We start from the raw sequence: 27602 nt of genomic DNA on the forward strand, positions 1-27602 counted from the left end.
TTTCTTTCCATTATGTCTCTCACCAGCTTCAAATTGTAAATGGTTTGCTACTACCCCTGGAATAATGATAAAACTCAAGGTACTACTATCCTTTGGCCTCATCTAAGTCAATTTTACTTCAAAATACTTTCTAGTTCAGATCACACCCTTCAGTCAGATCATTTTCACTGACTCCTCTCAGGTCTAAGAATAAATTGTATATAATTGAGAATACTCTGCTGGCCGGGTGCGGTGGCTCACATCTGTAATCCCAGCATTTTGGGAGGCCGAGGTGGTTGGATTACCTGAGGCCAAAAGTTCAAGACCGGCCTGGCCAATATGGTGAAACCCTGCGTCTCTACTAAAAATACAAAAATTAGCTGGGCGTGGTAGCACGCTCCTGTAATCCTAGCTACTTGGGAGGCTGAGACAGGAGAACTGCTTGAGCCTGGGAGGCAGAGGTTGCAGTGAGCCAAGTTCGCGCCACTGTACTCCAGCCTGGCTGACACAGAGCAAGACTCTGTCTCAAAAAAAAAAAAAAAAAGAATGCTCTCCTTTCTGATTGTTATTTTCCCTTTCGTTTCCCTTCCTTTTTTTCCTGTTTGGTTTTATCTTGCTCTCTGTAAGTCCTATTGATTCTTTAAAATCCAGCTCATATCCTATGCCTCTATAAATCCTTTATCTACAACCCCCACTGTCATTGGCCCGTCCTTTTATGAACTCCTTACTTCTTTTCTGTACCAATTCCCATTTTACTTATTCAACCAATTCCTAAGCATGTGTCCGTAGCTAGATTGTAGACTCCTTGAAAACAAGAAGTATTTTATACTCTCTAGTATGAATCAAGGGACTAGGAGAATAATGAAGATAACATAATTGTTGAACAAGAAAAGCTTATAGTCAGGCAGGGCACAGTGGCTCATGCCTGTAACTTTGGGAGGCTGAGGTGGGCAGATCACCTTGAAGCCAGGAGTTCAAGACCAGCCTGGCCAACATGGCAAAAACCTGTCTTTGCTAAAAAAAAAAAATACAAAACTTAGCCGGGCATGGTGGTGTGCACCTGTAATCCCAGCTACTCGGGAGGCTGAGGCATGAGAATCCTTTGAACCCAGGAGGCAGAGGTTGCCGAGAGCCAAAATTTCTCCACTGCACTCCAGCCTGGGCAACAGAGCAAGACTCCATCTCAAAATAAAAAAGAAAGGAAAAGAAAATCTTATGGAATATAATTGGATATAAAAATTGAAACCTTGAGGGAAGGGCAGGACATTATTTAAAATCACAAAACAAATAAGGACTATAACATCAATTTCTTGAAGTTGAGGGATATACCATTGGGCCAGAAGAAAATAAGGCATGTTTTAGGAGGCGTTCCCGTATGAGATCGGCCCTCCCCTGACTTGCTCTAGGTATTCAGATTTCAAAAGGAAGAAAGAGGTGCTTGGAAATTGGTCCAGTGAGTGAATTGTAGATGTTAGAATGTAAAGCTGCCACCCAAGTTTACTCCTAGGTCAGCAATAGCCCATGAGGAGAAGAGGCAGAGGAAAATAGGCAAGAAGAGAGTAGAGGATGCTGAGATTCAAATATTTTGCAAGAATCTCAAGTAGCTGAGGTTTTCATAAATTGAGCTCTGTTTTCTCAGAATAAGAATGAATAGGGGCCAGAATTCATTTAGCGAGCTGGAACCAACTTATCATTAGATTCCTGCTTTGCTCTCTAAGTATCTCAGCTCCACTTTCAGAAAAGTCCTGATTCCAGGTAGGCAAAACACATTTTTCTTCTTTGGTTGTTTGGTAGGGAGTTGTCTACCAACATTTCACTCTAATCAAGAATTACAGAGCATTGGACAGGGTAAACAATGAACTGTGCCAATCTTATAAACCATTTCTTAACACTGCGTCCTTTATGCTGGAGTTACAAAGTAACACATAGCCAGAGATTTCTGGAGGACTTTATGAAGAATATTTTGACACTCTGTTTGGGAATTACTAGAAAAAAAATAGTGTGTCCTAAGATTAAGAAGCTCTATATAGTTTATTTTATCAAGATGAAGTAGGACCACAGGTTCCTTGGAGCTGAAGAAACTAAAGCTGCTCTGTGAAGTCAGAGCTTGTTCATATGGGGAGTGGATTTGTTTGTTGGGGCTGCTGTAACCAAGTACCACAAATTGGGTTGTTTAAAGAGCAGAAATGTGTTGTCTCACGGCTCTCGGGACTAGAAGCCTAAAATCAAGGTGTCAGCAGGGTTGATTCCTTCTGAGGGCAGTGAGGGGAGGGTCTGTTCCAGGCCTCTCTCCTTGATAGCTTGTAGATGGCTGTTTCCGTGCTCACGTGGCATAATCCCAGAATATATGCCTGTATCAAAAATTCCTCCTTTTATAAGGACATCAGTCGTTAGATCCAGGGGCCACTCTACTCCAGTACTGCAGTGATACTGTTTCCAAATAAGACCAAAATCTGAGGTATTGGAGGTTAAGACTTCAGCATATGAATTTCAGAGGGATCATAATTCAGCCCATATCTGGGAGGGGGATGAGGGGACTACACCTGGCCAGATCTTCCTCCTTGGTTCCTTCTGTGACAACAAATAGCCAGAAGAGATTAAAGGATGGGTGGAAAATAAAACAAAATGGGGTGGAGATAGCAGAAATTGTAAGGAAAAACAGGTAAAACTGCAGGAAGCAGATGGGAACAAAAGAACAATTCTAGAAAACTTAAGGCAATAAAATCAAAGGCAAGTTTTCAAAGCCCATCAGTTTATGTTCCTTCTGATCTCCCTTCGGTCCTAATTTCATAGCAATCTACAGCTCATTTAATCACGGAATGTTTCCTGAGCACCTACCATGCACTAGGCATGTTGCTTACGTGATCTTGTTTAATACTTGCAGCAATTCTGTGTGATCAGCTATTTTATAAGTAAGGAGTCTGAGACCTGGAGAGGCAAGTCCTACCTCTGGTTGTTAATTCAGTTCCTATCTGTCTGACTCCAAAGCTTATGCACTTTTTACTCTACCAATAGAGTTCAATTCAAAGAATAGAAAAATATAGAATATACCACAGCGAGGCCATGTATCATAAGTTTAACAATTGCCTAAGCACATTGTATTATTTAGAGGCCCAAGGAGGAAGAGAACCCTCTCTTTAAAGATGCTTACCAGAGACTTCTCTTTATGGGGGACTGAGAAGCAGTCACTTATTACTAATTTATACTGTGCTTAGGGTTGCATGTTCAGTTTTCTACACATCCGTTTATGCTGTAAACAAGTCCCATTGGAAATAGTATTGAAATAGCTAGAAGGATAATCTAGGTCAGAGGTCAGCAAACATAGACCAAATTTGACCTGCCAACTATTTTATATGGTCTATAAACTAAAAATTATCTCTCATATTTTTAAATAATTGGAAGAATTATCAAAAGAATATTTTATAATGTGAAAATTAGATAAAATTCAAATTTTAGTGTCCATATATGTTTTTATTGGAACACAGCCACACTTATTTTTTTTTTACACATTGTCTATGGCTCCTTTCACATGACAACAGCAAAGTTGAGTGGTTGTGACAGAGACCGAATTGCCCACAGATATTTATTATCTGGCTCTTTATAGAAAAATTGCTAACCCCTGATCTCGGTGTGTTGGACCTCTTTTCCTGGCTTTGAAACCTGGTTTATTATGGTACTAAGAACTGTTTTGGTATACATCTACAAACTCTACTGAACAGAAATCATCATTCTGGGAGCTGTAAGAGAAATGTGGAAAGCTGAGATTCAAGCTATCTAGTTGGTGAGACAGAATATGAACAGTCCTGCATGCCTGTACTCACATGAATATCACCACAGAATCACAAGTATTAATAGTAGGACTGGGGTGGAAAAGGGAGAGAGAATATGGACCTAGCTGAGCACAAACCTGCTAAAGGGATACAGGGCCAATGGTCAGGAAGTATCACAAGTATCATAGGAAGATACTTGTAGGAAAGGGAAGGAATTTTGAAGAAAGGAAAAGACCTGTTGATGAAGTAGAAAAATAGGACGTTTAAGAATGTCATACATGCTGGGGTGGGGAAGTGAAGTTTGAAGGAGGAGAGACATTATATCTATAACCAACTAAAAGCCCATTTGTTTCCTTCTAGATTTATTATGGCTGAACTACTCCAGACAGAGAAGGCTTATGTAAGGGATTTGCATGAGTGCTTAGAGGTGAGTCTTCCAGTAATCCATTCACAGCTATACTGGAAAAATGACATCCTTGCAGGCATCAAGTCCTCAGTTGGAATTTGGTGCTGTTGGTCTCCCAGAGAGTAATGAATTAAAAAGCCAACAAGAGGAAATCTTTCTCCTAAAGTCAACAATAATTGCATGAGAGTTTAAAGTACTTTTGAAAAGAAAGTTTAAACTTTTCTCAGACTGGAGCTAGACCCAGGAACAAGAAGTGTATAAGGTACTTCAATTCAAAATAAAACCATGACTCAGTCAATTAACTTAAATTGGGTCTGAAAATCTGCATCCTGACCCCCATAAAAATCCACACACATTTAATAAATAACAAGAGACTGTGGAGTTTGTGTTCTTGCTAAAGTTCAGGATAATGAAATATTCAGGTTTTATTTCTTTCTCTTATGTTTACTTAATACGTCACTTTTTAAACTCTGCATGCATTTACAGTTTGAGTCTTGCCCCACAAGTTTGAGCGCCTGTTTATTTTGTCTGTATTTTATATGGCATGCCAGACTTGCCAGTGATGAAACTGTTACTGTCTTACAGACCTACCTGTGGGAAATGACCAGTGGTGTGGAGGAGATCCCCCCTGGGATCCTCAACAAAGAGCATATCATCTTTGGCAACATCCAAGAGATCTACGATTTCCATAACAAGTAGGTTTGTGGAGGGTCTCAGAGGTGCACACTTAGGCCGTAAAAACCAGACAACAGGGTTCCCAAGAAGTGGATCAAAGGTGATTGGTGAATCTTATCTGGTCAGTTTTCTAAGGCAGTTGCTGTCAGACTTCTTTTTTACTCACTCCCCTTTCTGCATAATTGTCCGAAAGTCCTAGTGGAGAGTAAAGTCAAGTATTCAGCAGTGCTCCTCCCCATCTCTCCTCAACATCCTCATTTATTCAGCCAGAATGAATACCAGGCTTTGAAGAAATAAAAGTAGCTTCTTCTCATGAAATCTTGTGGGAAATCCTGACATTAGAATTCATCTGAGGCTAACCATTCCACCTTGTGGTCTTTAGGTTTTGAATTCCATTGAAGTTTTCTATCAACCTAAATATTTCCTCCATCTTCATTTTATTTCACATTTCTTGACAATTTAGAGGGAAGGACATCAACCGATACTCTGTTTTGTTGGAATAAGTAGAATCGTAGAGCCCTAAAACTTCACAAGTCATTGTTTCCAACTTGATTTAAGAATCTTTCCCACACCATACAAAACAACATGTTCCATGGTTAACAGAGGATCAGCAAAAAAAATTGGCATGATAAGTTACATAACCAACCAATAGAAATAACTGTGTTTCCAAAATACAAATAGAGAGAATCTCAAGACACAAAGAAGAACATTGGCATAAAGTCTTAGAGCTCTCAGGACCCTGCTGCAGAGCAGTGCTATCCCAGGCTAGCCAAGGCATTTACTGAGTTGTGTAGGTTTTCTGGAGATAGAAGGGCCATGTGTACAGGTGTAGCAGCCACCCTGAGGCAAGACTCCAGAACAGCACTGTCCCATGGAGCCTTCTGCGATGATGGAAATGTTCTATATCTGCAGTGTCCAATACAGTAGCACTAGATATGTGTGGCTAATGAACACTTGAAATGTGGCTAGTGCTACTAAGGAACTGAATTTTCAATTTTATTTAATTTTAATAGATTCAGATTTAGATAGACCACAAGCAGCAAGTGGCTGCCATATTCGATATCTCAGCTCTAGAATAGCCCTATGCTAAGAATGACCAAGAGGCAAGCAAGAATTGGGTGTTAAATGATCCTGGGCTGTAATAGGTCCAGATAAGGGGTGGAAAGTCACTCCTCTCTCATCACCTCCTGGTTATTAATTCCTGGTATGTCATCAGATGGCACCAGTTTAAAAAGAATATAATATATGTAGCTCCCATGGCATGCAAATCTTGTCAGATTATTGAAGCAATATGATCTAGGGGGAAAAATAACCATTTGACTTTCTGGAATATGTGATAAAAGTTCCCAGTCTTTTGTTTTTTTAATCATAAATTTTAACACTATCCATTTGGTTTGTCTGGAAATTTCCAGATGTAGAAATATCATGTCCTCATGCTTATCATTGATAAGATCCCAATAAAACTATTTGACCATTGATACCAAATTCCATCATCTGAGCCCAGCTCAGTATCATCCCATCTCCCTCAGGATATCTGAGAAGACATCGGACTGGCAAATGGTAAGTCACGTTACCTTACTTTTCTGGCTTATGGTCTCTGGGATTTAGTCAACCAGTCTCACTTTCCCCATGTTCTTAGCGAACTGACTAACTACGGAAGCCTAGAGATCACAGTACGCACTTTCTGGGAGCCCTGCATTTGCCAATCAGTTTATAAGGGGAATGAATATACATTTCAAAATTGACCACTTGTAACAAAATAGCTAACATAATCATGCTCTTATTCTGCTATCATGATATCACTGGTAAACCATGGTAAACAGTTTTGTAGTTTTCTAAATAGCTGAAAATCTACCTACCAGTTACAATATATAGTTCTAAGAAATCCTTTTAAAAAATCAAATTAAACCATAGAGAATCTCGCATGCTGTAAATCGAGGAATAAGTCCAACTATCAAGAACACAGCTACCCAGCACATATTATTGAGTTAGAATATTATGAAGAAAGAAAAAGAAAATAACAACTAGCCTCTCAACAACCAGAAGAGATGCCACAAAAATTAAGTTCTTGTCTTTTCATAGAAGCATCTTTCTATCCTCCCTAACAACCACTTTACCTCTTGATTATATAGTTTGTAAGCCCACAGCTATTTAGAAACAGCAAATAAGAATCAAGAACTTGAGTAGTGGGATACCAGCAGCTGTCTAAAGAAGACAAACTGCAAAAACAATAGGCAATAGAACCAAAAACAAAACAAAACAAAAAAAACCGCATACTGGTCAAGGGCTACTCAGTATTGGTGCAAACCATTCTATATCCCACCATAGGGCCCAATACAGCTACTGTGTTACAGCATAGCATACTTAATATTGGCAGTAACCCTGAGTCATGAATATGTTCTGCACGAAAGGCAAATAGCTGTACTGCATTTAGAAAGCTATTGACCAAAAATAAATTAATGGTTTAATTATCCACAATTTAAGGAAACATCTAAGAAAATCAAGCTTCATATTAATTTCCTACAGGATCTGTGGGCTGTCTTTACTCATAATGTATGCTTTCTACTTGTGTCCTACAAATTTTGATTAATGAAGAAAACATAACACCTAAAATCTCTAGTAAATAAGAGATAAAATGGCAGTTAGCCAACTTAGTAAATGCAGGAATTGTAAACTCTAAGGGACAGCTTAGAGGGGAGAACATCTTTCACTGCATAATCAGGTACCTGGCACATAAGTAAACATTGAGTAAATATTTGTTTGGTAGATGAATGCATGGATGAACAAACTGAAAATAAAATTACTATTTGCAGACTTATAGCTAATATCATTCAAGTCATAATTTAATCTTTTGTTTGTAAAAGTCTCAAGACAGAGAAAACCATTAGGTATGATTTTTTCCCCATCACTACAAGAACCATCTGGAAGAGCAAAATAACTTAATTTCTACATGAAGGAGTTTCTTGGAAGCTTCTTACTGGCTGGACCATACAGTTGTCCTAATACTTATTTATTCTTCAGAAATACTTCTCTGAAATTGTCACTTCTCAATATGAAAAAAAATCAAAGGATGCTTTTTAACCCCAATTGTTTGCATTATTCCAAAGTTGCAATTAAGCACTGTCTAACAGAAACATGCTCCTCTCATTTCTAGTGCATAGCTCAGGTTATCTGCCTGTAATCCAGAGAAAGCCTATGGGAGGGAGAGCAGGAGGAAGGAATATTGGGAGACTGAGAGATTGAGAGAGAAAGGGATTGAGATTGACACGACCTTGCTAACTTAATTAGCTAGGTCACTAGAAAATTAGCACCTAGACCAAGGGTTATGTGGTGAATACATATCTTAGCTAGATAGTATTGATCTGTCTAAATGGTGTCACTTTGAAAAATTGCAACCAGGATTAGTTCTCTCTCTTTCTCTCTCTCTCTCTCTCTCTCTCTCTGTGTGTGTGTGTGTGTGTGTGTGTGTGTCTGTGATCTGTCTGTCTCAAGGACCTTTGTCTTTATAGGTATTGAATGGGGAAATTCCCCAGCACCAAAACTTCTTTAAAGAACAATTTAATATGTAGAATTTAATACCTGCAAACTTTGGCTTTAACACAAACTGGAGACTGAAGTGGAATGATACTTCGTTTTGCCCTCCACTCTCCCTATTTTGCACTACTTCTCTTTCCTACAGAAATAACTATACAATCATGAAATTTACTTATCTACACAAGACTTAGACCTATTTTGATTGCATTTTGTAAGCATTCCTGAAGCACTCAGACAGAAGAATATATTCCATTAGTAGATCCCTAGACAGTAATGATTTTGTTAATGCAGTCTTCCCATTTTGTCTAGCATACAACTTGTAATTCAAGAAAATAATCTGTTTTCAGCTTGCTGATTATTAGATTTGCAACTTTGGTGTGGACAGCTTTTTGTTTAAAATGCTCATCACCTTCTGTTAAATCTGAACTTCTTCCTGTTCGGTTTTTTGGAGATAGTGTCATATGTGAGTCTGAGCAATAACATTTTAATAAAATCTCTACTCCCAGGGCTCAGAGGGTCCTCTCAACCATCAAGTACAACTCTTTCCATGCACAGACAAGGAGACAATCCCAGAGGAGCCGTTACTTGCCTACTGTGCACCCCTCCCCTTTCCTTAAAAGTCAGGTGTTAGATTCCAGGGCTTGGTCTCCCACTTCAGCACTCTCTCCCCTTCTCTCACTCCCTAGACCACCAATGGTGGCTGCCACATCTGGCTGGTTTAACTCATAGTGAAATAGCTTCCATGTGGATCTTAGAAGTTGATGAATATTTCTACCCATTTCTCCCAGAGCTATGTCATTCTTGTGCCACACCCCTACAACAATGACCTGAAATAAATCAGTTTTCAGCAAGCTCTAGATTTTCAAATTAGGGACCAACCACCAAGGTTGGATGTCCCTTCTGCACACTCCCTCCCTCCAGGCTTGGCTGGAAGCTATTAGATTTGGCCTTGGCCACCAGCCACTGCCCTCCCAGCCTGGTGTTCCCTGTCCCGAAGGAGCAGGACCGGAGACGTGTGAGGTTGAGCTGGGGGCACTGACCAGGCCAGGGTCAGCCAGGAGCAGTGAGGGGTGAGCAGCAGGGGTAAAATCAAGGCTGGGGAATTTAGGGAGGGGCACCTCAATGAGCGACTGAACCACACCCACATTTCAGTCATCTTTCCAGAGTTCCTCCTTTGAGCCAAAGGTGTGCTAGATTGGAGATAAAGCTGGTACCCTGTGATCAAACCCATCCTCTGCCCTCTGGGTTCTGAGAATGACATACCTGTCTGCGATAAGGGTGGAAGTGGGCACAAGTGGAGCACAAAGAAGACAGCCTCAGTTGGAGAGTAGGAAAGGCCTCATGGAGAAGGGGGCATTTGAGATATAATTTAAATAAGGGGTGGTATTTTTACAGCAGGGATGGCTTCCTTGATGATGGAATAAAGTTTGAACAAAGGCACTGCAAGGGAGAAAAGTGGTGAAGTCTAGCAGGGAGGTTGAGAGAGGCAATAGGGTGCTTGGGAGTGGAGCTCCATCCTGGGTCATGGGAAGCAGAGAGAGGTCTCATTGTCACACTCCCAGGTAGGTTGGATCTTCTCACATCCATGTCTGTAAGATGAGGGAAGAGAAAGGAGAGGTGGTGGGCAGAGATAGTGCAAGTCAGAAATGTAGGGAGAGACAGAAAGGAGGAAAGAGAGCTAGGTGGATAGAGGATAAGTGAGAAAACCGTGAAGTGGGCAGATAATAAGGAGAAAGGAAGAGACAGAAAAGGAGGGAAGCAGGAGAGCCAGAGGGAGGCAATGACGGTGGGAGGGTGGATAGGTAGGTAGGGTAGGTAGTCAGGCAGGTAGGTAGGTACCTGGGGAAAGAGGCCCTAGGGAAAGGGGAGGGGATGAGGAGAAGGAGAGCGAGGGAAAGAGATGGATATAGACCTAGATCTTCCCAGAGCTACCATCCTGTTGCAGGAGAATGAGCAAGGTGGTGTTTTTCAAACCATTTTTATCATGAACCAAAGAAAAAGACTATACATTATGCCCTGATATACGCATGCATATATGCTATATATAACAGGGAAGTTAAATTTTGAAAAACAACACCTGCCTTATGTGTGATGCACTATGGTATTTTGTGTTAGGTTCTATTTCTTCTTCCTCTTTTTTAAAATTCTGGTTGCCACCCATACATTGATTTTACAACCCCTTGAAACACAAGAGGGTTGATCCATGGCCGCACAGCGAGGCGCTAGCTCCACAAGGTGGTGAGAGAAGGGATGTGCAGTTCGGGCCCCGGGGGAAAGGCCACCCTGCCAGGCTGCTGCTACCTTTTCCTAGCTCTTTGCCCCTCCTACTCCTTCCCAACACACACACCCTTGCTTAAAATGTGCATGTTCTATGCTTTCTAAGCTTCTTCCCCCACTCCAAATGCCTTTGGTGTTAGTGGTTTCTCATTTATAGAAAATCATAGAATTATCAAATATAAAAGCCCGAAAGAAATCTTTAAAGATAATCTAGTTCTCCCTTGCTCTATAGAAACTGAAACTTACAAAGGTTTATGATCTGCCCAAACCAAAATTAGTGACACAGCTAAAGAATCCAGCTGTCATTTTCTTAATAGTCAAATGTTAAGGAAAGAGGAAGGGGAAGACCTGTTGTGATTTTTCTTTGGTCCCCAAATGCACACTTGAAGAGGTAACTTGCAGAACCCATCAGAGGAGCCCTATACAAATGTGGCTGTGGTCTTGTTACTGTTGTTTGTTTGTGTTTTCAGTAAGCTATCAACATTAGGGCTGATTATAGACATTGGGGAATACCCAAAGCAAGACAAAGTCTAAACACTTCGTTTGGATGTGTCAAAGTAATGTTAATTTTTGTTTTACACACTAACTTCTTAGCATCCATGCCTGGTTGCTAAACACCACCTTAATGGAGATGAGTAGCATTGAGCATAAGATTAATCTTTTGTATTTTATTTTAACATTAAATTTGGTATATATCTATGCAAATAACTTTATTCATCTGATCACACAAATTAGACAAAGTTAGAAGATATTGGCAAAATCATATTCAACAGTAGCCATGCAGCAAAGTAAATTTTGCTGCTTGTGGTTGGAGGCTGAGAGTGTGATGTGCTGAATGGGCATCCAGCTCTACAGACCTTTCCTCTTCATCCCTAACCTGGGCTAAAGTGTCAAGTGTGAAATGAAGGGACAGAGCCAGATGCTTCTCATGGCTCAGCCTGGGTGATCAAAATGTGCTGGAACTGTTACGTGAAAAATCCAGCACCTTTCCCTGAGTGTACATGACCCTCCATTAGTTTCATACCTGCTCCAGTATGCTAACCAGCTATCTTATCCCCTACAGTCTAGAGCCTCTTATATTCTAGGCTCTGAATCTGCCTGGTCATTAATGGATTCTTTAGAATAATCTCTAGCTCTACTTGCATGAAAGCAGTTACCCAGCCTTGCTTTGAAAAGAAGGCAATGTCCTGGACTTCCTATAAATACATGAACCTCACACCTTTCTCCCCACCCCATTTCCGACTTAATTTTTAAATGTATGCTGCACTTTGTTCCTCTTTTTCCCGTTGCCACAACAGGCCCCTTCCCCTTATCACCACCTCTGGCATTCCAACAAGCAAATGCACGTTGACATACACGGTCATCAAATAGCTATTTCCATTTAGATGCAGACTGCACCCTTGATGTAAAGTCTATTTGCTGACAAGATTATGAGCCCCTCAATGAAGGATACACTTCCCCAGAAGCAGTGAGACTCTAGACCAAATTCATCTTCAGAGAGAATAACAAAACCAGTCCAGTACCTTTGAAATAGTGCTGTTTCTATCATATTTAATGACAAAACTCAGAAAGCTTTCTGTTAATAAATGCCAGCAATTTCATTTCCCGGGATTGTGTACAAAGCCAAAGGGAAGCATTTTCCTCATAAAGTAACTGCATAATATATTAAATTATAACAATTTAATAGAGTAATGGCATTGCCTTGATCTTGACATTTCTTTAAAAGTTTTATTCCTTTCTGAAAGAACCCCAGACATTCACACAAACGACTTGCTTTGCTCATTCTTTCACAATTTATTACATGTAATTATTGGAGTAGTGAGGGCCAAATTGCTGCTATAGAACAGCTAAGGTGAAATGTTCCATCATTTGTGAAGAGAGTTGTGAGCTGTTTTGCTTTAATTTGAATTCATTATGTCTATTTGAAGTAAGTAGAATGATATTGATCAGACTTACATAATCTGTCATCTTCATAAGCTTCCAATTAAGAAGTAAAACAGAGTTTAATATTGCCTCTTACTTTCAACATTTACATTGAGATGGTAATGAGTATCTTATTCAAACTTATCAATTGGTATGCCTGGCACAAGCTGAATAGGTTTTTTTTAAAAAAAATGTTCTTAGCTTTCTCCCCCTAAATTATTAAATCCTATGGAGCCGATGTAGGATTTGCCATCTGGAAGCATGCTGGAATCTAGGACAGTTGCCTTTAAATGCTGATCTATGGACTGGATGTGTGGGAATTACCCAGGAAGCATTTCTAAACAATGCATTTGCTCAGATAGTAACCCCAGAAGGCAATGTACAACCAGGTGTGGGACCACTAACTAGAGTTTTCCAAGAGTGTTCCTTGAGACAAAGTCTGATACTCGCCCTAAAGTGCTGCACGCACAAAGAAGTTTGAGAAGCACTGCATATTGTATTTACTTCAGAGGTTTATAGTGTAACTCAACATATTATAGGATTTTGGAAGTTCTTCAGCAAAAAAACCAGCTTAGCCCAACATTTCCCAAACAAGGTGACCTTGAAATCTAATTGTTACATAATAACCAATCAAGATTTTCCCAGGATATGGTTTAGGAGAAAGTAACCTGCTGCAAATTTTTCAGCAAGGGCTTGGTAGGGAGTTCTCCCTAAATGTAAGTCTTCAGGAGTGGGGAAGAGGGTCAGATGTGTGTTTATCAAAGAGAATATGAGTTTATTAAAGATTGAGAAGCACTGATCATGAAGAACTACTGTTTATTTAGTGTCTACTGTGTGCCAGGTACTGGGTTGGGTTCTTTTTACCTGTGGATTTATTAAATCCTTACAAGCACCCCCACAAAGTTGTTTTATTATTATTATTATTGTTATTATTATTATTTGACTTAGAGTTTCACTCTTGTTGCCCAGGCTGGAGTGCAATGATGCGATCTCGGCTCACTGCAACCCTCCGCCTCCCGGGTTCGAGCGATTCTCCTGCCTCAGCCTCCTGAGTAGCTGGGCTTACAGGCACCCGCCACCACACCTGGCTAATTTTTTGTATTTTTAATAGAGATGGGGTTTCATCATGTTGGCTAGGCTTGAACTCCTGACCTCAGGTGATCTGCCTGCCTCAGCAAAGTTGTTATTTAAAGATGAGGGGGATGAAGCTTTGGAAGACCCTTTCACAACTGTGACCAAGTGTGAATGCTGATTCTTTAACTTGTGCTCAGTCGTGGGAGGGGAAGAAAGTCAGACCTGGGGGTAGGTAGATGGGCGAGCTAGTGGTAACTGCTGTTAAAACCTTCATTTTCCAGCACTTTGGGAGGCTGAGGCAGGCGGATCACGAGGTCAGGAGATCAAGACCATCCTGGCTAACACGGTGAAACCCCGTCTTTACTAAGAAAAACACAAAAAAATTAGCCAGGCGTGGTGGCGGGCGCTTGTAGTCCCAGCTACTCGGGAGGCTGAGGCAGGAGAATGGCGTGAACCCGGAAGGCGGAGCTTGCAGTGAGCAGAGATTGCGCCACTGCACTCCAACCTGGGCGACAGAGCAAGACTCCGTCTCAAAAAAAAAAAAAAAAGAAAAACAGCCTTTATTTTACAGAAAGGCGTTCCTCATGCAAATTATATGCTGTGCATTTAATTCTGGTTATAGTATTTTTGTTTCCTGAGGATTTTCAAGTTGTGCATCTTCCCATAGGTTTTTGGTAGCTGCTATCACAAAAGTCAGGGTATTGCTCTATTGAAATTGATCAGATTTTAAATAAAATTGCCAGCACTGTCTTTCTCTCTATCAATGATCAATTCTTTAGACATAATTATCATTGTTTACTTCAAATTAAAGTGACTAGGCCAACTGTCCTTGGGTCATAAGTCAAGGAATGGTTCTCCCTGAGTCATCATGGGTATCCTTGCCACTTCTGAAACAATAAAACAATTTTATATCCTGTGTGGAATGTCCTGATCCAGGCTGTTTTACCGTTTCTTTGACTACTTTTAAGGGGGAAGGGCCCAGGCTGGGCACGGCGGCTCATGCCTGTAATCCCAGCACTTTGGGAGGCCAAGGCAAGAGGATTGCTTGAGCACAGGAGTTTGAGACCAGCCTGGGCAACATGGCAAGACCTCGTCTCTATTATTATAAAAAATTGTTTTTAATTTTAAATTAAAATGTGTATGTGTGTATATATGTATGTGTGTGTGTGTGTGTGTGTGTGTGTGTGTGTACCCTGTGTGTGTGTATATATATGATGATGAGGTAGATTGATTCTTTTCTCAACAAAAAAGTATATTTCCCTTTGGGTCTTAAACTAAATTTGATCCTCAATTATAACATTATATAGCACTTTTTAAAATTTGCACTTTAATGGTCATATAAAGTACATATCAGTTTAAATGTGTCATTTGTAGTTCTTTCAAAGGTAGCAACAAATATGACACTTTATTGACTTTGAGCACTACATATTTGCATTTCTGAAGCCCAAATATCATTATAATTACTCTTTGATTCAGGTCAGAATACTCTAAAATCACATACGTAAGAACACACTGGGTACAGCTAGGAGTCCCCCAGATTTTTTTTAAATGGTTTTTTTCTTATTACTAAAGCAATGCTCATTTATTGTAGAAAAAATCAAATTACAGATGGACAAAGAAGTCATCTGTTATCCCATCAATTATTGTTAGCATTTTGGCTTTCCAAATAGGACTTGCCAAACATCTTTAATTGCACATATATATTTTTAAGCTCCAAACAATGTCATTCTATGTCACTGAAGGAGGAACACATACAACACATATATGAAATCCATAACCACTTGTAATTAATTATACTGCCAAAATGTGTGGACAATAGAAGCTAGGTAAAGTTAGTCAAATAACATTTTTCCCTCTATTGTGCAGGTAAGTAGTAGAGTAATGCAGAATCACTTTATATCGTGTATCTTTTAATTCAATTTTTGAAGGTAATGCATTCTCACAGTTTTAAAATCAAAATTAGATAGAAAAGCAAACATTGAGAAGTATCACCCACCACTGTCTTCTATTCTGTTCCTTCACCTGCTTCCCTGTGGTAATGTCTTTTCTTAGTTTCTTGGGTTGGAAATAAGAATATGTAATTCCTACTGAGACAAAAAATTGCATATTCTACATATTCTTCTGTACATTTTTCCACTTAGCTTCTCCTAGAGCTCTTCCATATGAAAACATAGAGAGCTATGTCTTTTTTTCATAGCTGCATAGTATATATTTCTGTGGATGTACCATAGTTTAAATGCTTTGTTCTTTACAGACCATCTTTTGCTTGTATAAACAGTGTCACAGTTAATACTCATGTATATACATCATCTTATATGTGTAGAAATACCTATGGGAAAATTTACAGAATTCAAATTTCAGAGTCAAAAGATAAGCACATTCATGATTTAATCAGTACTGTCAAATTGTTCCTTGTAAAGATCATAGCATTTCCACTTCTGTCAGTATGTGTCCCCAAAGCCTCATAATCACTTTTTATTTGAAAAATATTTTGTTTTTTACAGCAAATACCATTCTAATAATGCATGCTGGCTTGTTAGAATTTATATCCTATGAACCCAAACCAATGATTTAATACATTATTTTGAAGTCAGTGTAATTATTTCTTTATTATTTATTAACGTGGAAAGGAGCCATGGCACAGATATCCACGCTGGCGGATAATAATTGTAATTCAATTCAGCTTTGGAATATATTGTGACTTTTTACCCGTTAAATTTTCTTTCCTAATGGTGTCTGTATTATAAAACATTGTTTAATACATAGTTTTTAGTACAAATTGGCTACTGGTGGAAGACAGAGGCCAAAAATTAGAAAGAGGCCAGCGTAGGCTGAATTTTTTTCACTTTATCTCTGGGATAGCGATATTTTATTTTGTTTCTTTGAAATATCTATATTATTTAAAATACTTATGATGTGCTTAGATTACTTGTGTAAAAAAGTAGATTCTTACTTGCTGATAAAAAGTCCAACACAAATAAAATATTTTATTATTTATTTTCACTTCTAGAAGTGTTCACCCCGAGAGAAATAATATTATTTTAAGTAGCACTAATTAATCAATTAACATACATTTTAATGAAATTAGTTCCAACATTAAAAACTGCACCTCACCATCTATCACTTAGACAGTAGAGAAGCCATGTATAAATAATTGAGAAGTTATGGTTGTGCTGGCCTCTATGCAATCCTGTGGGGGGTCAGCTGCACAGAGGTATCTGATTCAGTCTTTTTCTCCTCTTGCAGCATCTTCCTCAAAGAGCTGGAGAAGTACGAGCAACTGCCTGAGGATGTGGGACACTGCTTTGTTACCTGGGTAACCAACCTGAAATCCTTCTCCCACTGCCCATACGCATGGCACTACTCTTCAGTGCCTGACCTAAGGACTGGGGTCACTGCCAGTCTCACACAGGACCAGGGGCTACTGAGAGGGACCATGAGTAGGTCTAAGAGAAGCGTTGGGAAAAGTTCTTAGACATCAAGATTAAGCTCCATCTTAAGCTGTCTAAGAACTTTCTAAAATTGTGAGGTTGGAAGAGTGGAACAAGATTACCACCCCTGGCAGAGGAAATGCATCAGCTCAGTTCATTAGCTATTATTACAGGATATGGATTAGGGAATTAGAACTTTAAGAAGCCACCTAACCATTAAAAAATTTTTTTTATCTTTAATTTTGTGGATACATGGTAGGTGTATATAATTTATGGGGTAGACAAAATATTTTGATACAGGCATGCAGTGTGAAATAAGCACATTATGGAGAATGGGTGGAGTGTCTGTCTCCTCAAGCATGTATCCTTTGAGTTCCATCTAACCATTGGTTACATTTTCTTCTTTAATAGAGAAAAACAAATTTTTTGGGTATTCATCCTAATCTGACCCACAAGATGAGTGCCTGGTCATCCTCCTTCATGCTATTATCATGGGCCAAGTAAAGGGGCTGAATATACCAGGTTCTAATTATATAAACTGAAACATTAGTCTTCATTGGCTCTCTACTCTGCATTATTCTGAACTGAGGCTCATGTACAATATATGAATGCAAACATCTCCAGGGAAGTCCACTTAGGACACTGAGTGCAAACATGGAAATCCTCCCCCAGGGTCAAGCATTCTACTATTTAATAATTACCTGATAATAACTTCCACCCATAAGGGGCTAATTGCCTTTCAAAGTGTCTTCATGATTCAAAGAGTTTATGTTCTCAACAGCACTATGTGGTAGACAGCACTATGTTTATGTTTTAGATTTTAAAGATGGGAAAATTTCAGATAAGATAGGAGGTTGACTAGTTCATTGACATGTAATAAATATCACAGCCAGTCCCACAACTCAAGACCTGATTCTCAGACAAGCTTTTTTTCATGAAATCTTAATATTTGCTTCCAAGCACTCGTTTCTTCAGAAAGTCTTAGCTACCGTCTTATTTTGTTCTAATACATTTTCTACCTCTAAATAGATGAGCCAATGCAAAGCTCATATTAATCCTGATAAATAATTTATGATCCCTTGCACAGCCAACATAGAGAATGACAAGATTGACCATTAAGTAAAGGGTTTTTTTTTTTTTGCATCTTCTTTCATGAAATTTGTGGATTCCCTTTACAATCAGTCATGAGAATGATTTATCATCATCTCCTAGGGATGATGAATAACCTCCTAGGTAGTACATAGTCCCAAAAACTGGTTTCAGAAAATTTTTTGATTGGATAAAATATTCACTTTTTGCCAAGAATTATCCCAAGGTGACTTTCTTAAGTCTCATAATCTTAATATATGAGTGTAATGCAGAAATGAAGGGCAGAAGAAGTTGTTTGTAATGTACTGAAATGCAGTGGTCAAGACCAAGAAGCCTAAAGTCAGATACTCTGCTTAGTTAAGTGACTTTGAATTCCCACAGTTAGCAGGTAGCAGAGCCCTGTGGGAATTCAAAGTCACTTAACCAATCTGTGCCACAGTTTTCTCATCTGCAAACTGGGGATAATAACAGAACTCACTGTATAGAGGTCTCATGAGGACCAAATGAGTTAATACATGTAAAGCTCTTAGAACAATGCTAGCATAAACAAAACCTGCTGTAATAAACACATATTTGGGCTGCTGTCTCAGAAGAGGATGCCAACACAAAGTTCCAAAGGCACTGAGATGGGTAGCATTTCACCAAATAAGAGAAGTATTTGGTGGCCAAAATACACTTACCTTTCCCAGTAACACTAACCCAGAGAGTCTTCAGAGTCTTGAATTTTCACCCAGCCATGAGGTTCTTGGCTTGAAGTAACAATCTGGTTAGGAACCATTGTTTAGCCTCTGCCCCAGGGGGTCACTCTGCTTTCTTTTTCCCTGTCATTGCTCTGGGAAGTTGGGGATGGCATAGTTGCTTGCCATGCCCCTCCACCTTTCTCCAGTGGAGACATTTAAAGTACAAGCAGATATACCTCTGAGACAATACTTTATCTTCATTATTTGTTTTTGTATTCAGAGCAAATGCTGTCCTTTTTCAAGATGGGGAGCACAATTGTAGATAATCCAAAAAAGAGTAAAATCTGTAAATAAGTTCTGTCCAACTTCAGAATATATCAGGATATATATGTTGCTTTTTCTGATTCTTTCTAGCACAAACTATTATTAAAAGGAGCTCAGTTTCAGAAGCTTTCTCCACATGCTGACAGGAGAAAGACATCCCAATGTCTGTTAGGGGACCAAGGGGGCTGGATGAGCATAGAACATTTGCCATAGAAAATCTAGACACTGGCATCTGAGGGTTTTAACTGTACAGCCCTTGCTGGGTCCTTCAGCATGCTGGACAGAAGGGAACAACTAATGAATGCTTATCTATTATTATCTTTGTTCTTTTTAGGCAGACAAATTTCAGATGTATGTCACCTACTGTAAAAACAAGCCTGATTCCAACCAGCTTATCCTGGAGCATGCGGGCACCTTCTTTGATGTAAGCTGTGGTTTTCCATTCTTGAGCAGCTGATGAGCAGGTGTAAATGCTTCTCTGCTTTGCACAATGGATGTTTAGCTATCCTTTTTTCCTAATTTTTCTTTACTGACCACTCTAAACCTTAAGCATGGAAAAAAAGCAAAAACAGTATATGTCTGTATTTTGTTTTATTTCATCCTATCTTGACCAATGTGATTTTGGACGAGGCAAATTTGTCTCCATGCCTCCACACCAAACCTAGGAAGTCATAAAGCACATGTTTAGAGGAGGCTCACTATGATGCAGTTGTTGATTAATATATTTCACTTCTGCTTCATATACAGCTCTCACAAATGTAGTGTTTCCAAAAGTGTGATCCTTGGACCTCAGTCCACGTCTATTAAATCAGAATCTCTCAGGGGGAGCCCAACAACCTGAGTTTTTTAAGGAGGCCTCTGGGTAATGAAGTCCACTCAAGTTTGAGAATCACTTCTCTAATGCAATTGTTTCAACTTTGGCTACACATTGGAATCACCTGGGGAGCTTTGAAAAAACAACCTGATACCTGAATCCCATGCCTGAGGTTCTGCTATGATTGGCCTGACTGTGGCCTGACCATTGGGATATTTTAAAGTTTCTGGTGAGAGTGATGTGCAGCCAGGGCTGAACACCTCTGCTATAATAGAAGTCAGGAGAAGAGTGAGGCTGATGTGCCTTGTCAGATCTTTTGGTTTGGAATGATGACACAATCCTGTTGGCGAATGGTGGGATCTGTTTAGTGCTGGTTCCCAAAGAGAGTGACCTATTGGCTTTACAGTAAGCAAAATCAAAGGGGTCCCTGCAGGATTCAAAGGATGAATAAGAGGGAAAGATGAAATTGGGGAAAAAGAAAGTTTAGTGAGAGGCAGACTATAGCAGTGATGGCCATTTTGGCAGTCATATCAGAAGTGACAGAAACTAGAAACTCAGCCCTTTTTAAAGGTTATCTGTCTATCTGCCTACCTGTTTTCATTTTTTTCATAAATATTTGGATGTCTACTGTATGCAAGATAGTGGGCTAGGCCCCGTGGAGAATATAAAGACATTTAAACATGGTTCTTGTACTCAAGTGTGCAAAAGAAACCTTCCTTGAGCATCTTTCTAGCCTGGCACTGCCTCAACAGAAATGATCCTACAAATGTCTTGTTGCTCAGTAAAGAAATGACACTTGAAGGAAGCCAGATGAGGAAAAACGCACATGATTTTTTTAATGGAGCATTAATATGGAAATGGCTCTATGTATCCCACACTAGAATATCTGGGGTAAGATTTGGTACCACAGAAGACCCCAAGAAAAGTACTCCTCTCACCTGATATTATTGGGTATCATATTGAATGCCCTCTGCCACCATTACCTCTGATTGAGAATCTTTTTCCCTTAGGATGCTTCTGTTGATTATTCATGAACAATATCCAGAAGGGTCTTTTTGAAGTTTTAAATGCATTGTGTCCTGTCTTCCACTTAGCACTTTTCTGACATATATGTCCTGTGCTCTGAGCATGCCTCAAACTCTTCTGCTTCCTATCTTTGCTCACACCACTCTCTCTGCCTAGGATAGATTGTGTCCCCTCCACACAACACAGACACACAAACACACACACCCTTCTCTCTCTGTCTTCAAAATTCTTCCTATCCATTAAAGGTCACATGCTGCTTCCTGCATGAATCCTTTCCTTTGTACTTTGTATCTTTGTTATAGCATTTCTAATGATTTGCCTTTTGGCAGGTGAACAATGCACCTTTCTGTTACTCACATCTCCCTCCACTGTGAGATCCTTGAGACCTTATGCCTGATTCATATTTGTCACATCTCAGTGCCTGGCACGAGACTGTATTTTCCCTTAGTACTACATACCTCGCATCCCCATTTCTAGCCAATTTCTAGGCTTTGATAAGTCAGATATGTCCTCAAATTTCCCACCCTATACCCCATTTCCAACATAGTGCCTAGTGAGCTTCTACATTAGTTGGAGAGACTGATAGAAGCCAGAAAACCAGTCCAGTAGGAGTTCTTCAGGTCTGCCCTGGAAGTGGGGACAGAAGACAGTAAACTCTCCGGATTGCTTTCAAAACTTTCCAAAAGGCATAATCTTTGTGGCTTATTTTCATTCCATCAGAAGAGTTTCCCTAACTTCTACACTTAGGAACCATCTGCTTTAGACCCTCGTTCTATAAATGAGATAAACCCTTAATAAAGGCAGTCACCTAATATCCATTACTATAAAGAGAACACAGAGAATTAAAGTCCTAGAAAGGCTTACACATTCACACGTTCCAGATTTTTTTTTTGTTGTTGTTGTTGTTGTTGTTGTTGTTGTTGTTGAGACGGAGTCTCGCTCTGTTGCCCAGACTGGAGTGCAGTGGCGCGATCTCGGCTCACTGCAAGCTCCGCCTCCTGGGTTCATGCCATTCTCCCGCCTCAGCCTCCCGAGTAGCTGGGACTACAGGCACCCGCTACCATGCCCGGCTAATTTTTTGTATTTCTAGTAGAGACAGGGTTTCACTGTGTTAGCCAGGATGGTCTTGATCTCCTGACCTCGTGATCCACCCACCTCGGCCTCCCAAAGTGCTGGGACTACAGGCGTGAGCCACCACGCACGGCCGATCCAGAATGTTTGACCCTAAATGTGAGAACAGCATGGGTGTGATGTCTAAGCTTGGTTTGACTGATGTAGGCCCCTCCCTCTCTGCTCCACATGCAGCCTTCCTCAAGCTGGGCTTTTCATCAGAGAGGGAAGAGTGTCAAAGGTGCATTGTTGCTTGTGCTTTCTTGCCAAAGCTCCCAAATAAACTCACAAGGTTCAGTTGCCTGAAGAGAGTCAAGCTGCAGCTGTTTTGCCCATCATCCTCAAACAAGTCTTGTAACTACACACCTCTGGGAAAGAGGCAAATGGTGACAAAATTACTACTTTCTGGGATAGAAATCATTTCTGATAGGCAATGGAATAATTTTTAAAATTATTATTATCTCTCCTCCACCCTTCTTCATAGCCCCATAACAAGTCCTATCTAGTCCATCTTTAAAATATTTCTTTTATTCTTCCCAGTGCTTTATTCTCACTAATTCTAGCTTAGGGCATGCCCTACATTGCATACCTGGACCTATTTTAAAATAACAGCTTTATTGAGAGATGATTTCAGATATCACATATTTCGCCCATTTAAAGTATGAATTCAGTGTTTTTGTGTGTGTGCTCACACATATGTGCAACCATCGCTACAGTCAATTTTAGGGTGCTTTTATCACCTCACAAAGCAACCCTATATCCTTTAGCCATCACCCCCCAGCTCTCCACCACAAACCCCAACCCACAAGCAACCAATGATCTACTTTTTGTCTCTACAGATAGATCTGCCTTGCCCGGACATTTCATAAAAATTGAGTCATAATACATGGTCTTCTGTGACTGGCTTCTTTCACTTAGCATAATGTTTTCAGAGTTCATCTGTGTTGTTTCATGCATCAGAACTTCATTTCTTTTTATGTCCAAATAATATTCCATTGCATGAATATTCTACATTTTGTTTTTCTATTTATTGATTCATGGATATTTGGGTTTTTCATGCATAGATATATATTTTTTATTTCTCTTGAGTATATACCTAGAACTTGAATTGCTGGATCATGTGGTAACTTCAGATCTACACACCTGGGCTTTTGCAATAGCCTCATAACTTGTCTTTCTGTCTCTATTTCTCCAAGATTTACCCCCGTGTTGCTATTAGGTATATATTACTCTTTCTGAAGCATTACTTTCATCATGTGATTTTTCTCTCTTTTGTTGTTTTTTTTGTTTGTTTGTTTTGAGACAGGGTCTCTCTCTGTCATCCAGGCTGAATGCAGTGGTGTGATCATAGCTCACTGCAGCCTTGACCTCCTGGGCTCAAGTAATCCTCCCACCTCAGCCTCCCAAGTAGCTGGGACTACAGGCATGTGCCACCATACCCAGCTAATTTTTGTATTTTTTGTAGAGATGGGATCTGGCCATGTTGCCCAGGCTGGTCTTGAACTACTGGATGCAAGTGATCCTCCCACCTCAGCCTCCCAAAGTGCTGGGATTACAGGCGTAAGCCACCATGCCCCGCCTTTTTTTTCTCTTTAAGATCTGTGATGCTTTACCATTGAAAAACTTACCATCATATCCTAACTCTTTTCTAACTCAAACCCATCAATGACCCAACCTTGCATATCTAACTGTATTTTTCACTTCTTATAGAAGGTGGGTGCGCATCCTCTGTACCATTCAGTCGTGGTCCTCATCATCATCTAAACACACAATGATTATTTCTGCCGATACATTTTGTGTTTGATGTAAGTGAGTGTCATTCCTCCAACCTTTTACTTAACCCACCCCCCCTGCCCACCTCACCTCTTAGCCCCAGGCGAGGTTGAGGCCTTATCTCTACTAACCACCTGGCCACCTCCAACCCCAGTAATCTCTCAATTTTTATTGGCTGTACTATTTCCTCTATTGTCCTTTGTTGATCTGTAGTTCATGTGCGTTGAGTATTCTCATCTAGACTGTAAGCTTTTTGAGGGCAGGGACAAAAATGTACCTTTCTCTGACCCTTATAACCCCTAGACTTTGGGGAATAGAAAATCATTTTGGAGGTAGGATAGAGAGTAGATTAAAAGGAGAGACTAGAAGCACAAACAGCAGTTGGAGGCCATGGCGCTAGCCTGGGAATGAGTGATGAGGGTGATGTCCCTGGAAATGGAAAGGAAAGATTTGTCACCAGGGATAACAGAGGAGAAATTATTAAAATTGACTCCATGGTTTCTAGCTTAGGAGACCTGAAGAATGAAGGAGGTGCTATTTATCACAATGAAACATTTATAAGAAATAAAGTCATGACCCTAAGTTGGGATGTGTTAAATTTAAAGAGAAGGATGGTATTAATAAAGGAGATATATCCTTGTGCTATTTTAAGGAGACTGAGGGCAGGGAAACACTCCTCAGGAGCCATCAGAATAGAAGTCAGAGCCTCATTCTCTGCCTTCCCTGTACTCTCATCTCCCCTTTTTGGAACTGATTTCCTTTTACTCCTACTTCATCTCTCCTTACCCTCCGCTCTGTTATTTACCTTATTGCTCTCTTTTCTACTGTTCTTTTTCTCCATTTTTGCTCAATTTCTATTTGTTTCACATACCTGCTTCTTTCCCTAGGGAATCCTTCTCCCTTTTTACTCTCTCTCCTATTTTCTCTCTATGTGCATCTTGGTCTCTTTTGTTTCTCTTTTTACTCCCCTCTCCCCATCAAAGAACATGTTCTCATACTTGTCTACCTTTTTCTTTTTCTTCCTCTCTTCTGACCTCTGCCTCTCTCCTCTCAGAGTTCACACACATGCACACACCCCTCTGTGTCTAATTGCACATTGTTCTCATCCCTGCAGGAGATACAGCAGCGGCATGGTCTGGCCAACTCCATCTCTTCCTACCTAATTAAGCCTGTCCAAAGGATCACCAAATATCAACTGCTCCTGAAGGTACCTCCCCTCCCCTCTACGTCTCCTTCCACTGCCTACTGCCTGGGGCAAGGGAGTCCCAGCTTTGGCCCCTAAGGATGGGAATGCTTCCACCTGAAGACCTTTCTTCTACCTAGAGCAGAACTTCAGCCCACACTGGCATTGCTGTCCTATCCCATGGAAATCCAGATGCCTATTTTAAGGCAGAAGGGGGAGAAAAGGGAGCAGGAATAAGTTGTGACTATTTTCTCATCTACCTACCACTGCACAACTTTTAGCAATTGCCTTCTCAGGCACTGACTGGCTCTTAGAGGCTTTCTTGTCCCTCCTTACAGAAGCAGATTCCTCCTGGTTGCCCCTGCTTTTGATGAAATCAAGAGTCAGAGTCTTGCCAGGCACAGTGGCTCATGCCTATAATGCCAGCACTTTGGGAGGCTGAGGTGGGCAGATCATTTGGGCCCAGGAGTTTGAGACCAGCCTGGCCAACATGGCAAAACTCCATCTCTACTAAAAATACAAAAAATTAGCCAGGCGTGGTGGTGTGCACCTGTAATCCCAGTTATTTGGGAGGCTGAGGCAAGAGAATCACTTGAACCCAGGAGGCAGAGGTTGCAGTGATCCGAGATCGTGTCACTGAACTCCAGCCTGGGTGACAGAGTGAGAGACAGTCTCAAAAAAATAAGAATAATAATTAATAAATAAATGAAAGGTCAGAGTCCTAAGGGCAGTGCCAGTTTACATGGGTAGTCGAGGCCAGGGTGGCACCTACCATTGTCTGTGTTTGTCAAGACAATGAGGATTTTGAGGGAAAATAGTCAAAGGGTACATATTAAAACACAAGGGTATTCTTATATCTGTAGGTTCTCGCATGTTAGGGGTTCTTCTGGAGCCAATCAAGAGATTTAGATTTTCCTTCAATATCTTTTCTTTAAAAGTTAAATAACCAAATATGCAAAACACTAAGTAATTTGGGTTTACCCTTCTCATATAAGAATGCATTGATACATTGAAAATAATGTCATTTCCACAGAAAGCCTGGGGAATTGACACAAGTAGTTAAATAACCCCCATCTATATTAATTTCTAAAGTTTAGGGGTAGAGTTTTCCCTCATTCGAAATATCCTGCTAGTTGCTCCTTTAATGGAAAGATAAAGGGATAGTAGGGGACATGTTATAAGTACATTGTGTAATTTCAGAGAAAATCTGATGTAATTCAGCTCATGTTTAGAAATGCCTGCAAAAACTTGCATAATCTCATTTCACTGAACCTGAAAACCAGTCTAATTTTAAATCCACCATTCTAGTCACACTGGAGTGAGTCCACCATTCCCAGCCCATGGAATCTCCCTGGCTTAGCACTTGGGGTTCCATGATATGAGAGGCGTGGGGGCAGCAGTGCAGTGAAGGTGCAGGAGCCTGTGCCCTGGAAGGGTTTTCTGTCCTCTGAGTCAGAGTGGGGCCGTGCCACATCATTTCCCTTCAGCCTCATCCCTGCAATTCTTCTCCTTCCTCATCTCCAAGAAGAGGCTACAGGCATCTGCTTCCAGGACTCCAGCCATCCAACCCTGCAGAAATGGCTTAAAGTGTTACAACTGGACATCACACCCTCAGCCTTTCCTGAGGACTAGTGTGAGAAAAAACTGTGCAGCCACCCCAGCTGTCCTGACAGAACTGCTTTCCCTTCTTTGTTTTTTGAAATTTCTTATATGGAGACTCACAAGAAATTCTTGTGAGATCTCAGGACAGGGGTGTAGGGAATCCTCTCTCCTGAAAAATGGGTATACTTTCTATCTTTAAATGACAGATGCTTAGGCCATTCTTTACCTGTGGCTATTAGAAAGTTAGCATTGAATTTTGTGGTTGCTTACAGTAGAATCTCCTTAGCCCAGATTATGTGTATAATCATCTTCTTCTTTCCTATCCCACTTAATGCTTGGCCTTTTAAAATTATTTTTCATGATCAGGCATGGTGGCTCATGCCTGTAATCCCAGCACTTTGGGAGGCCAAGGCAGGTGGATTGCTTGAGGTCAAGAGTTCAAGACCAGCCTGGCCAGCATGGCGAAACCCCGTCTCTACAAAAAATTAGCTGGGCATGGTGGCATATGCCTGTAATCCCAGCTACTGAGGAGGCTGAGGCATGAGAATTGCTTGAGCCTTGGAGGCAGAGGCTGCAGTGAGCCAATATCATGCCACTGCACTACACCTTGGGCAACAGGACGAGACTCTATCTCAAAAAAAATAAATGAATAAAATAAAAAATAAAATTATTTTTCTTGTGCTAATAGACTTTAAAAAATTGATTTTTATGGTTTTGAATGTATGTATCCCACCCAAAGGTTGTTCAGGAATTGGTGGGGTTGTGAATTTAAAAAGGAAAAACGAAAGGAAAGAAAGACAAACCAATGCTGACTCAACTATCCACACTGCCAGTGTCTTAAATCAAGATGAAGTTCTAAAAGAAATATAGCTTTTTACCTCTCCCTTTAACCCTGTAAGGTGTAAGCCCCCTAGGATGAATTATGTGGCATA

The 27602-nt window shown here is 40.3% G+C and overlaps 1 protein-coding gene across 25 annotated transcripts in view; it reads left to right on the forward strand.

Moving 5' to 3' along the window:
* KALRN (kalirin RhoGEF kinase) overlaps positions 1-27602 on the forward strand; it is a 700623-nt gene that overhangs the window by 428870 nt on the left and 244151 nt on the right. For all 25 annotated transcript variants that reach the window (XM_054480931.2, XM_054480928.2, XM_054480929.2 and 22 more), the window contains exons 24-28: positions 4110-4176; positions 4741-4850; positions 16885-16954; positions 19497-19586; positions 25000-25092. In XM_054480931.2, the coding sequence (XP_054336906.1) occupies positions 4110-4176; positions 4741-4850; positions 16885-16954; positions 19497-19586; positions 25000-25092 (430 nt within the window). The remainder of the gene's footprint in view (positions 1-4109; positions 4177-4740; positions 4851-16884; positions 16955-19496; positions 19587-24999; positions 25093-27602) is intronic.

This window comes from Pongo pygmaeus, chromosome 2 (genome assembly GCF_028885625.2).
Source record: "Pongo pygmaeus isolate AG05252 chromosome 2, NHGRI_mPonPyg2-v2.0_pri, whole genome shotgun sequence".
Classification (NCBI taxonomy): domain Eukaryota; kingdom Metazoa; phylum Chordata; class Mammalia; order Primates; family Hominidae; genus Pongo; species Pongo pygmaeus.